This window comes from Sturnus vulgaris, chromosome 5, assembly GCF_052056855.1.
Source record: "Sturnus vulgaris isolate bStuVul1 chromosome 5, bStuVul1.hap1, whole genome shotgun sequence".
Taxonomy (NCBI): domain Eukaryota; kingdom Metazoa; phylum Chordata; class Aves; order Passeriformes; family Sturnidae; genus Sturnus; species Sturnus vulgaris.
Window position 1 is genome coordinate 29,115,416 of NC_142247.1, and position 14,411 is coordinate 29,129,826.

At 37.3% G+C, this 14,411-nt stretch overlaps 1 protein-coding gene across 1 annotated transcript in view; it reads right to left on the reverse strand.

Annotated features, from left to right (window-relative positions):
- The window catches only part of EP300 (EP300 lysine acetyltransferase), a 59,501-nt gene that overhangs the window by 40,481 nt on the left and 4,609 nt on the right, over positions 1–14,411 (reverse strand). The window contains exon 2 of the mRNA XM_014882607.2: positions 4,538–5,196. Within this exon, the coding sequence (XP_014738093.2) occupies positions 4,538–5,196 (659 nt within the window). The remainder of the gene's footprint in view (positions 1–4,537; positions 5,197–14,411) is intronic.

A 14,411-nucleotide genomic window follows, 5' to 3' on the forward strand; every position in this document is an offset into this window, starting at 1 on the left:
CAACTATGTGTATCTTTATGAGGGAAACTGCAGTGCATGGACTAGTTTAAGGCTATACTCATGATATCTAGTATCTTTCCATATCCACAAGTTCACAAGTGAAAGTTAATTAACTTTACTCAAACAGGACATTTAGTTTAAGTAAATTCCAGCTGGGTCTTCAAAAACAAGAATTTACTGTACATCACTTCCTAGTGCCATTCTACTGACTGGTAGAGCATTATTGAACTCAAGCATATCCTAACTACATTTTGCCAGTGGTGTCCACTGCATTCTTTCCACGGACTGTTATTGACTATTATTCTTTGCACTTAACTGCATAGTATTTTAAGATGCCTATTCCAAAACACCAGCATTATGTCACAGTTATTTCTGCAAGAAAATCCCCATGCCACTCCAAAAACTTAGACTCCAAGTCTTCACTGCTCCATTTTTCCCTCATAAACAAACATTCCTCTCTTATTCTTTGGTATAAAGTGAGCAATTATTCTCTTTTTTTACACCTTCGTATACCAAAGAAGAGAAAGCCAAGGACTGGAACTCAACACTACCCTTTGAATGGATTAATGCACTTGATCATATGGTATGCTTAGTCACAGAGTCTGAACAATATGGATACATTTACCTGTTAAATCGAATAGCTACTGAAAAAAGAAAGGCAATTAACCACCTATCTAAAACGAGAGATTGAATATGCTAACACTAAGGAAACATATGATGCTTTTATTTTCTTAATCTAATTTCATAATTTGAGGGTGACATCTTCAGTCTCTTCAAACATAAATCTATCATTATGAAATTTCTTATTGTTCTACTTAGAGGAAGTTAAGGAGATTCTGACAAATTAGGTTTGTCTTTGTAAAATATTGCCATTGAATCTTTTAAACAGAGGTTAAACTGATAAAGCCAATAATAGCAAAGAGCTTTTTACTTACTGAAAGAGTAAACCAAGTCACCAAGCATTACTACTGGAACTAAATGTTTCAAGTGAAATGCTCACATAGCAGAGGCAGTAGTAATGCCCTTACTAATCTGAACTGCCTACACATCCACTTCATCACTGGAGTAAGGCAACATTTCTTGAATCAGAGAGGAAATGTAAGCGACCTGAAGGTCAGGTCTATCGCTGTGGTAGAGCACTGCTATGACAGAAATGCACAGAGCAACTTACACACAAAATACCCTCTTCCCCTCATACAAGGCTGGACAGTTAAGACCCTAAATGGGACACTCTCAACAGAACCCAGTGAAGAACAAAACAAAGGTTTTAACTAGATAAAATTCCAAATGAAGAATGGTTCAAAACCGGAAACATGAATCAGCTTTTACCAAATTCAAGCTTTGTAATAAGTTACCTGTTCGCATTTAAATCAAAGCTGTAAAACTATCTAGTGAAACAAAATGCCTGAAAAATACTTAAATGATGACAGAACACAAGCATTACAAGCAATTTCCAAAACACTATTTCAAGAGTAAAAGGCACGTCTGTTATCCTTTTAACCTGCACAAAACCAAGCACATAGAAAACAAAACTATTCAAGAACACAAAACTTGTTACAATTCCATCCCCTCCAAACTTCTAACACTTCCTTTCAGGGTAGACTTTCACAGACGTTTTTACACCTGTACTGTCACCAAAGTAGGATTCACACTCTCCTCTGACAGGCAAGATTAACTGCTTTAAGAAAACCCCTCCCTCGTACAGGGACACCAGCTTTCCAACTGATGAGTATAAACTGGACTTGAAAAACAATTCAAATTAATCTTTTTTAATGACTACCTGAGTTTCAATTTCAGTCAGGTTTAGTTCCTGAACCCAGGCTATCATGCAACTGGCACAGAGACAGCATCCGTACAGAACTGCTTCTTCCTATGTCAGTGACTGCTAACATCAGGACAGAAAACTACAGCATTAAACCACAGGATGGAAGCATCAGATTGTGACAGAACAAGTTTATGAACAGAAATAATTTACAGTGACATTTGGAATTTCAAGTCCTAAAAGTAACATGCACAACCAGAGAAGGTCAGAAGTACATAGATAATGAGCAAAGCAAGTGTTCCACTCTATTGCTAGTCAACATTTTGGGAAGAGAGGAAGAAAATTTCAGTAACTCCACAGGATAACAGAACAAAGCAGAAACATAACCAATTTCACCTTCCAAATTGACTAGCCCCTTGGAGCTCATCCTTCCTGTTAGAAGAGCATAACATCCTCCCTTTCAATTGCTCTGCATCATAGGAAACCTAAGCTATTCCATACAAACCATTGCACACAACACTTCTATTTCACTGAGAGAGAACTCTCTGAAGCAGCCCTCTCATCTAAAGGGGCTGCCTTTGGCAAGCTAACATGATGAAGTTGAACAATCATAACCAAAGCATCTCGTCAGTTTTTTTTTTTCCTCCTACTGAAGGAGAGCTTCTGGATAATGTGCATTTTTTGCAGCAATGAAGGAAACCTACAGACGTTATTACACAAACTCCCACATTAACAGTAACACACTACTAAATTTACCAATTAGAAAAACTGGCTTTTAAAAACAACTGCTTAAGGTCCTCTGTTTTCATCTACTTTTTGAAGATTTGTAGGTGGGAAAATCCAAAAGCAGATGGGTGGGGAGATAAAATGGTCAGACATTACTGTTGTCAGCCTTTGCTAACTCTACTGTATGAAGTGAAACACAGGCTCCCTGCCAACAACCAAACCAATTGAAGACATTCTGGAATTTCAGCCTCCATTTCAGACTGTTCTTTCTCATCCAACAGTTTCAGCTCCTTTATGAGGACTATATCCACTAAACTTAACACAAAACAAGTCTCAAGATTGTTTTATCAGTAATTAAAGAACCCTAAGTATTTTTAACCAGTCTAGGACTATGAACTAAAAAACAGAAGTTATTGTGTATTTGGTCTGAATATTCACAAAAGCATAAAGTGTTCTTAATTTAGATGTATGGACTTTCTGGAATTTAAGTAAGGAAAGAAAAAAATTTAATTTTAGACTAATCAGTCAAAAGCTTGATTTGATGTCCTTTCTTCACTTTTAGATAAATGAGTTTATTATAGTGCATAACTCTAGCTCTAATAAGTAAGGATGAAGTTGCATTTCATTTAAACACTCAATACGTCTATTTTTGACCTCTGAAGATTTTTTTTTTTGAGCCAAGGAATAATGAATGCAAGAATACTTCAAGCAGCTACATATTTCTTACCACTGTAAGCTGCATATAAATTTCCTACTGTAGTAATCAAGCTTTGCATCAATTTTCCTATCAGGCAAAAATATCTGAAATGACCAGACCACAGAACCAACTCATTATTAAACATATACATATATACACATACACCCAGATACACGCCCCCTAAAGTTAGCACACTGAGCTTAAGCAAGCAACTAAGACCAAAGAACTTCATAATTAATGTTCACAAGACACCAAAGTAATTTCACCTGATGTATTAAAGCATGACAAAACCATTAATACATAGCATAATTTTTATGTATGTTTCAAATACACTTATAGACTGTTACTTATCATTCCAAGTCCTCCAAGTGGACTTTAGGCATTCTGAGATAGATTTAGGTATTGCAAAGCACCTTAAAAAAACCTCTCCCCTCATTAGCCAAGAAACAAAACACCCACTTAAAGTGAATTAAAGCACTCAAGTATTTTCTAGGCTTTTGATCAAAACAAAAGAATGGAGAATACTCTAATGGCTCCTACTCTATGCTGGCTAATTGTGCTTACAAAAATTAAATTTAGACATCTTTTTGTTAGTTAAATCAGTAGATCTCTCATCTTTTCTGTGTCTTATGACAACAACTTTCTTCCAGCCTTCTCAATTACAAAAGCACATTTATTTCTCTCTCAGTATTTTTTTTTTAATTTAGCTTTCTAGCTTACTCTCCAATAGACAAAGCCATTGCAAATTTTAAAACAAGACTGTTAATCTGACTCAGTTCTAAAGAACCCAACATTGTCTTTGGACGTCTACACAAAGCATTCATTCTCCACTACTAACTCAAATACCCAGCACATACAGTGAGTAGATCAGACAACTCAAACCTGTGTGCACCTCTCAGCATCTCCTACAGCACAAATACTCAGCTGACCTCAGACGACAAATACTTGCATTAACTGTCCTACAGAAAAAAGCACCACAACATCTAAAAGGTCCTGATGGATTCCCATCACACTTGTAATACCAGCATCACATTAGATGGGAAAATATGGTTGCAGACAAAGCATAAAAACAGAATAAAACACAATCAAGTTACTATTCAGTGTTATGGATAATCTGCACTGTCACAAGATTTCTAAAATAGGCTTTTTAATGTAGCCATAGTCTTGCTTGTTGTGCAAGATGCAATTTTTGCTTCCTATGACCATCACAAATTCCACTTTAGCAGCATATAAACTATTTAATACATCAGGATTCTTAAAGAAGAAACCCTCTAGAATCCACAGTGCAGGGGATTAATTTTACAAAACAAAGTCAACAATGAGGAAAAGTAATGAAATTTAGCTTGTCTTACCTTGTTCATGGCTCCAGGCTGTGGCCCTCTTAGTCCAGCCTGCCCTCCCATCTGTGGAGTGCCTTGTTGCAATGTCTCAGCCAACAAGTTACCAGCACTGCCCATGCCCGGGTTTGGGTACGGCATATTGGGTCGCCCTCTGCCTGCTCCAATTGAACCGTTCATGACTTGCCCCTGCATCATCCCCTGTCCGTTGCCTGCTGCCAACATCCCAGGATTCATGCCAGCATTCATCCCTGTGTTCATTCCCATGCCAGGCTGGTTAACTGGGCTGTTCACTGTTGGCATCATTGCTGCTGTGGATTGAGCAGAAGGACCCTGGTTTGGTCCACTTGCACCCATCGCCATATTGGGAGAAGTCAACCCAGCCTGTGCCATGGGGCTTTTCACCATGCTATTTAACATTCCCATTCCAGGACTGTTTTGTTGGGTTTGACTGGCCATGCCTTGGCCAGGGCCACCAACCCCCATATTGAGATTTGGGGAGCTACCAGCCCGTAGAAGTTCAGACAGCTGCTTGTGTTTAGAGGCAGCATCTTGTGCCAGGCCAAGGCTGGTCTGCAGCTGATTAATGTCACCACCGTTGCTGAGTCCAAGTTCTGTGGAGCTGATCAGTTCATCTGGCAAGTCATGTTCCAGATCAAAGAGTGATCCAAAATCTGAAAAACAAAATAGATTGCGTATGAGGTCAGAGCAACTAAGTGACTTTAAGTTTCTACTTTTTAATTTCCAGCAACTAGCAAAACTTGACTTTTTATATTTCAGCAAAATTCCCTCATCAGTTGTTACTGAAAGCTATCTAATTCATCAGGATAAAAGTAATTCTAAACTTTTTGGGTCCAAACTAGAGAAAACCATTCTACATCAGCCTTCTACAATTTGTGTTGAAAGACCACTGGATATCTCAGCCTGTGATCTCCCAACTTGAGAATTTTGACAAGAGAAGAGTGAAAAATACATACTGAAATATCTCAGAGATAGCCAGTGGAATTAAACAGCAATTATGAGAAGGAATTAGCAGGTTGGTGGGAAAACACTGTCTTTATAACTTTTGCTAAACTCTGTCACTTTTGGAACAACAATAATTAATACAGCAACATAATTTAAAAAATAATTTTTACTATTTATAAAATAATAGAGATTTGGTTATAAGGTTTTATGTTGAATTGGGTTTTCTGGTATTTGGTTTGGTTGGTTGTTTTGACTTCTTATTTTGGGCAGCTGTTTGGTTTTTTTCTTCTTCCACATGCAGTCATTAGCAGCATTGAATTGTCAAATTTCATTGAACTTCACTGGACAGCCAGTATCTTCCCACAACAAATACTGTCAGAAAACAAAGTAACCCTCCTTGCCACAAAACTGTGAAAAACGCCAGGATGAAAAAACAAATTCCCATCTCAAGAGCCCATGCAAAGCAATCCCTGAGGTAACTAAGTGGCAAAAGATTGCTACTTGGAGTATATAGATACAAGAATATTACACAGTACCCAGAATCGATTTGCTCAAGAGAACAAGAAATTCTCAAGTCTGCTGTAGTAGTTAAGTACCTTGGTCTATTTAACCTTACGGAAGTTAAACCAAAAATAACTTGGAAAGCTTATGGTTCCTGACATGAATTAAGGACAACTTCCCTCTTCGAGTGAGAGGGGAGCCTTTATGTTGTTCTCACCAACAATGTGTGTCTGGTGAGGAATGCAAAGCTCAAATGCAGCCTTGGCTGCAGTGACCACAGATGGCGGAACTCAAGATTAAAATGGTCCAAATATTAGTGGAAAAAAGACTACAGTTGAACAGCATATAAGAAAAATTCATCAGCATTATGGATCTGTTTAAAATGTTTCACATTATACTCTACCCAAATTACCAAACACCTGGACTAACAGAGTTTCTACAACTTCACAACTGTTATCATGGATAAGATTATGACTTTGGAATTCTGAAAATATGGTATGAGATTGACAAGAATGCAGGTACACCACAACAGGGATTTTAACACTCTTTTTATACACTCTACATTACTACAAACCACCAGAGACAGACTGAAAATTTCCATTAAAGAACTTTTAAACTATTAAAATCAGGTAGCCCATTCTTCATTATCATGTATCTTATGCTAGAAGTTATGCTTTGCAAGACACACTAAGGACTGATCATTCATTTGCATGACTGGTATTTTTGAAGATTCAAAAGTGAAAGAACAATCAGAAGAATAAATCTCTGTCCAAGTTCTCTGTCATCTAAAATTATGAATTTAATGTTGTGTGTTCGTCTAAAAACACACCACACACGCCCCCATCCCCCCCAAAAAAAATTAAAACAAAAAACTAAAGCCAAAGCAAACTTACAATGCTCAGTGTTTAGCTTAAGAATTACATTTCGATGAACATGGGAAGAGTTAGTGGAAGAGACTCTCAAAGATAAAGGAAATGGAAAACGTAATTAAAAAATTGATGACGCCTTAAATCAGCTTCCATTGGCACCTTAAGAAGACTGTTAGGACACGTCTAACAGGCATCTGTTGAAACACGACATCCTGAAAACATTCTGCTAATAGTCTCACAAGGAGACCATGAGTGAGGAAGAAGTAAAAGACACAATCAGGAACTCACAAGTTAAGTCTGCTGTCCTCAATGATGACCAAACAAAACTGAAAAGTTAAGTGACTGGAAAAAACATGACCCAGCACAAAGCCTGTAACCTACAACATAACCATCATGGCAGTCCAGACACCTCCCATCAGCACCCACACAGTCCAAAGGCCACGCTTTTGACTGTACTGGGAAAAGAATTTCTGCTCTTGGACAAACACAACTTCCAGTACAGGGCAAGTCCCAAACCAAAAGTCCTCACTTCACCTTTCTTGAGTTCAGACCACTGCATATAAAGCCCTTCAGAAAACCCACTGGAAAGCGACTGGTAAATGTTTAAGTACAAAAAGCTAACTTGTTTTTCAAACTACCACCTAGTATTTTCTCAGGAAGACCCATATAGATGATTTCAGATATAACACCACAAAGGGGCAGTGCAATTCTTGTTTTGAGAGACAAAGATTTGGTCATCTTGACTCACAAGAAAATATTAATCTGCTTCTCTGAAGACCTCACTCTTCTTGAAATTCTCCTTCCTCATAAATGAGGAGCTAGTTCCAGCTTTAAGGCTTACTAGCCCATTACTAACTGGAGCATCCAGGTACAAGCTATCTGAGCTCCTTGGCTGGGTCATTCTGTGACATCAGTGAACAGGAAGAAAAACTCTGCCATTAATTCTTTTTATTAATGCCATAAAACACAATGTAGCACCAGCTACACTAACAAAACCCACCTCAAATCTGAATAGTTGTGAAATAATCCAAATTGGATTAGTTCTTTACATCAAAACATCTAAGATGCTCCATATAAAAGTTTCCACATAAAACTAACTTGCTAGGATTTTTAATCCTAGAGAATATACTACAGACAAGTAATTGTAAAAGGATACTGTCAACTATTTGCCAGAATTTTAAGTAGTAAACACCAAGAATGCAATATTCTGGTATGAGTTTGCTCTTTTCAGAAGTCTTTTCCAAAAATAAACCTTCAAAGTCTGCTTTAGCCAGTAGATAAAGAAAAACGCTTTCAATTGTCTGGTCAGCTATGAAAATTACATTTTTAGTCAACTGCTGGGAGGCAGAAATTTTCTGATACAGGACTGAAACAAAATCTCAAATGACCACAAAGATGAATAGGACCTTGTGTATATCTAACAGCTGCAATCCATTTCAGTCTTCTACATAGAATTGGTGCCCTAAAGGCCACTGTAGAGAGTTCTATCTATGACCAAGTCAAAAACTGTTAAGGCTGGGCCAGGCAGCTCATAAACCATGTGAAAACAAGATCATATATACTCACACAAGAGCCAAAGACATAGCTTATGACAATGGTGAGAAGTATCCAGAGAACAGATTGACTTTCCAGTACACTGAGCCCACTGCTACTCTTGCAATATTTAAGGATACGCACAAAGGTTTCTCGCTAACAAAATCAAGCTTGTGGGAAGGCAGAGGAGTAAGATTAGTCCTGCAAAGGTTTCTTCACCAGATTCATCATCTCTAGACATCCTGACACAGAAAAACTGGGATGTAACAGAACAGACAGTATCTGGCCTAAAGCCCAAAACCATCCAACAATACACTGGGCGGAAGTGGCAGTGGTAGAGCTGAATCTTCATGGCAGTAGAGCAGCACAGAGTGATTCCCCATTATGCTGTTTATGGTATTATTAGTGTATTTCTTTCTACAGCTAACAAGAACATATAGAATAGATTGCTACTGCCACCCAAGAGGCAAAGAAAAGAAAACCTCCTCAAAACAACATCTAAGTAGTAGATCCCAAAGTCTTAATCCCTTGCACGTTGAGATTATCACAGGTTATCACAATTCCTTTTAGGAACTGTACCACTACTGAACACTCAGCAAGTCTTTAGGGAAAAAAAGTCAGGAAACTGACCTAACTTGCCCTGGCTACATTAGATCTATAGTAAGAAAATCAGAAAAGACAGCAGGAACAGGTCCATCTCTATCAGTGGCAATTCAGTTAGACTGGATTAAGTAGTATAAACTGTGAGAAGACAACTTCAAAAATCAGTGTACTAACATGCATTGCATACTATAGACTGTCTTCTTGATTTTGGATTCTACTTCTAAAAGTCTGCCTTTAACAATGTCTAACCTGCAAGATGCAAGAAAACTGCCAGCCTGGGCTCAAAAGCCACCTGCCACCAAAATGGACTTTAAACTGACACATACAGAATGTGCAATCAAAATCCTTAAGTCAATACGACTTCAGTGTCTTATCAAGTGATCAATTTTCAAATTAGCTACAAAGTATTTATTTCAAGTTAGTTTTACTGCAAGAGCACCTGGTAGCACCAATGATGCAATAGCTCTCAAAGCAGGCAATGCAGCAATTTATGACAGTGCTTATAGAGCAGGGAAAATGTATCAATACTAACTACTTAGCAAGGAAATCAACACATATTCTGGTGGCACATATGAGTTTTTTACATGCTTTCTAGCCTACAGTCAGGATTCCATCATTTTCTCATTTCTGGATTAAGACAACAGACCTTTATTCACCTTTCAGAATAAAAAAGGAATTTCTGTCTATATGGAAACTATCTGGTCCCAGCAAATCGGTTGCAGTGAATAATACTGGTTTTCTAGAAACTTCCCCACATGCTACAAAATAGTAACACTTTATTTCACAGGTACAAACGCTCAGACTCAAGACATTGGAGCATTCAGTCTTGAGAAGAATTGGTACAAGCTGAAGGAAAAGCATCATGTGTGATGAGCAATGCCTCAAGAACCCTGCATGGCAGATAGTCCAGACAGCAACTGACTCCTGAGCCTACCTCTGCCAGACCAGCAAAGAGATAAGAAACTCAACAGTCCCTGTCCCATTTTCCATTCATTCCATTCCAAACCAAGACACACCAACTTCGAAAGCTACTCAACAGCCACCTTTTTTACACAAATATTTCTGAAGCCCAGCAACCTCTTAGTGGATCAACTCATATCACAGTCATTGGGTTCACAACAAAACAAGCAGACAAGGCTTAATACAGGACACTGAATACAAAGCATGCATGTGACAGGGTTGACAGGAACCACAGATGATGTTGGAGCACATGGAAAACACAACACCTCTGCCACGCTTTCAGACAAAGAATAACTGTAAGGTGCTGAGGTCAGCATCTTCCCTGCATGGCAATACAAAAGCTACCCATAACTGAACAGTCACATGTAATACATGTAATCAAGTGTATTTCCTCTACATGTAATAGAGAAAGTGCCCAGAAGATCCCACCAGTATTCCAGAGAAATCAGCCATTCAGGTTTGCAGTCAAGCACCAGCATTACAGGCCCCAAAACGCAGTCTGAAATGCCCTCAAAACAGAAAGCCAGAACTCAAAACATAAAACCAAAAAGGCAGGACAAGATAAGGAGACACAATCTCATAGGATAAGCTTCAAGTGTTCATGAAAATGCAGAAGCAAAGGTGAAGCACAGAGTTGAAATAAAGTGCTAATAAAGTCATCAATTCCCAAGGCTCCTACAATGACAGGATATTAAGCTAGATAAGTCCAGGCAGTTTTATCAGGAAGAAGAAAAAAAAACCAAACAAAAACCCACATGCCTAAGGAAGAGGCACACACCAACCTGGTAGGAACGTTGCTATACTGCACTTTGGAGACCAGGCCATCAAACCCCTTAAAAGAGGGGCCTTTTCATGCAGATCCTCTACGAAGCCACAATTACCCAATGGTAACACAAGCTCTGCCAAAATGTTCTAACTTAAAACATAGAAATAATTTAAATTCATCTACTAAATTAATTCAAAATGCAGGGGCAAAACATTCACATCAGGCTAAGCTATTAAGGTCTAGAGTCATCATTGCAGCTACTGCTTCCAAAATCCTCAGACAGCACTCCCTGTATAACCCTAATGGGGGCTGATCCCTTGCTCAACAGCAACTGAGAATTCGTGTTCTGTATTATGCTATTTGAGTAACAGTCTTCAACGTTAGACTTCGATATTAATCCAGTTCCCTGTAAGAAACTGGGAAAGCACTGCCACCTTTCTTCCCTGCCAATCTAGAACAGACCTGTTTTTTCACTACATCAAGAAACATTGTAAATAATACAGACAGAAAACATTAAAAAAACCTTATTCAAAATACCTGGAAGATAACAAACACAAAGGCTCAAAACATGCTAACACATTATGGTAGTACACAATTTCTGGCACAAATATTTTTAAAAACAAACAAATATTTGTTGATCAAAGTCCAATTCACCATCTCGAATGCACGTGATTGCAATATTAGTTGTAACAACCAGGCATAAATGTAAGTATTTTACAAGTGTGAACAACAACAAAAATCATTCTAAAGCAGCAACAGCATAACAGCATATCATTCAACATTTACTGAAGTCCTAAAATTAGAACCTCTCTCTCTCTCCATGCTTTAAGCTATCCTAATCCCCATGCAAACACCGGTGTCAAAAGCATCAACTTTCGCTTACGGAAAATAGTCTCAATTTTGTGAAGTCTCAACCTGCAAGTTTAAATCATACTTTTCCCAAACTACTATCAACTGAAATACCTATTTTAGTAGACTCTGATTGATACATGTTTTTTTGCAATTTCAGAAGAAAATTGTATTTATAACAAACTTTTCACTTTCATACTCAAAGTTCTTTAAAAAAACAGTATTTAGAGATACAGATGATAGCAGGAGTTAACCACAGAAAACCATAGCAAAAATGCAATGGTTATGAGTCTGGAATATAGAATTGTAACAGTTCTAGGGAAACTGAAGTGGTGTAATCATATGGAAAAAACTGGGGTCAAAATTCATGAATAGTCAGTGTTTAAAGATTTAATATTACTTAAGGAGGAATTTCAGAGATATTTTTATTTAAGTACCTGTTTATTCATGCTGTTATACAAAGGTACTAGTCATCACTGATAACCCAAGTAAGATGAAGTTTTGACATTTTAATTCCAAAATGCTGAAGTCACACCATTCATATTTTCCCTGTGAACGTGTTGCTTTTTGCATAAATTTCATTGGGCTACCTTTAACTTTACTCAAAAGTCTCTAAATTAGTATTCTTATGCCCAGCGGCATCTGTGTATGCACAAAGGTCTAGAAAGTTAAAGAAGCTGGTGGACAAAAACTGGGTACATGCAGATAGGATGGGACACCCTTATGTGCACAGAACACACTGAACTCATTTTAGAAGCAATTATAAATCAGTTTCAAGAAAAGAGTAAAGTTCATTTAATTGTCCAGCTAACAACTACTTTGAAATGATGCAATCTGCATATACAATTACTAAAAAGTCAAGTCACTTTTCTGAGTTCATTTAACATTACTCCAGAGTAAAAGCAAAAAGCAATGCTGAATTTATGTACAAAAAAATATTCAAGTAAACAAAATAAGTCAGCAGATCATACTTCATTATCTTAAACCAGTAATATCCAGATTTCCTGAAATTACATTCAGCAACATGTAAAAGGCAGTTTTAGCTTCACCAAAATTTGTACTGAGCAAGCCATTTATCAGCATTTTGGTTTTTATTAGGATTCCAAAAAGCAAAAATCCTTGAAAATGAATGCCTTTTCATTCATTAAAACAGTAGGAGTGTGTTACAATCTCTCTTAAAACAAGAGAAATTGTCTATTCAGTGGTATTTGGAAGTCCTACCAAAAAAAGGAAATAGCCAATCTTGATTCTGCAAGCAGAGACCTTTCAAAACTCCCATCCTTAGATCTCCTATAGGAATTCAACAAAAGATGTGGTACAGAGGTGTTTCACACCATCGAATGGGAAAGAGCCAAATCTTTATCTTCCCCATCTCACAATGACCACCAATAGAAAATAACCTGTTTTTTCAAGGTTCTGTATCTAATGTATGCTTTTTAATGAAAATCTTAGACTAGTCTTCAACTTCACATGCTTGATGTCAGGTGTGTTTATAGGAACAGCATCAACTGAGCAACAAGTTACTGTGATTTGACTCCATCAGAATTCAGCACTTCTAATTTTCTTCAAAAAGACTTGGAAGAAATAGGTGCTTGAAGGAGAATATTACATACCGAGTTTTTAAGAGAACTTTAAGTACATTGATATGCCAGTCCACTTAAAGAAAACTTGTTGCTACTAAGGAAGAGAACAAGAGGTTGTCAGATACTGTTCAGGGGAAGGATCTCTACCCTACTTTAAGTTCTACTTAAAGTTCTACAAATTCAAGGCAGCCATGGAAGATTTTTTCAGGCACACCACCATATGCAGAGACAGATGTATTTTACTTCAGCCTGCTGCTACAGTTTAAGTAAAAACAGAAAAGCAAAATCCTTGGAGACAGGTGTGCATTGTTTAGTTGTCAGTAAAATCTACACAGCAAAATGACTCCATTTGTCAAATACTAAATCTAAGTGATTTTTGGGCAAATCCTCTCAGAAAGATCACAAATGCAAGGTTGAAGTAGTATCGTTACACAGTTGGAACAAGCACTGAAAGGCTGCTTCGGCTAAGCAAGACACTGAGGTGACACACTGGAGATGATCAAGAAGCCTACAGAGAAACATACACTAAAACATACAAAATTGAAATTTAATAATAAAGTGGTTTCCTCCAAGTTATAAAGATAAAAAAAAAAATAATAATAATTCCTACAGTAGAAGTTCAGCATTTAGTCCTAGTATTTTATTAGGCACACATCCCCCAAAAACATATACTAAAACCTAGAGTCTGATAGACCCTTCCCAGACAAAATTTGGTTTTCTGCAAATGCACAAGTGACCAATAACCTGAACTCAAGGCAAGCTCTGCTCTAGGACTGTGAGGAACAAGATGGAAAAATTAGTAGATTTTTTTGTAATCTAGGATTTAAATTCTCAAGTGTTTTCCCAAACAAAGGTTTTTCCCTACAATATTAAACTTGTGAATCTAGTTTCAAATTGCAATTTCAAACTGGTTTTCCAGTCTCAAAGGCTCTTTTATCCATAAGTGCTCAACACTCAGTTTTACATCACTGTATGTATCATCCCCGTCTTGGAGTATTTTTTTTTTTAATTAGGTACCGTTCTAACACTGCTCAGAAGAAGTTCCTACCTATGTCAGAGACAGAGACGCCATGGTGAAAGACAAAAATAATAGATACAGCAGTTTGGAAACTACAATGTTCAAAAGTCTGCATGATTTTTTTTTTAATCACTAAGTACTATATGAATGATTTCCTTACTTTTTAAAGAAGTCTCACAGACTTAAATTTTCTTAATTTATATTTATTCCTAATACAGTTGCCTTGAGAGTGTGTTTAGCT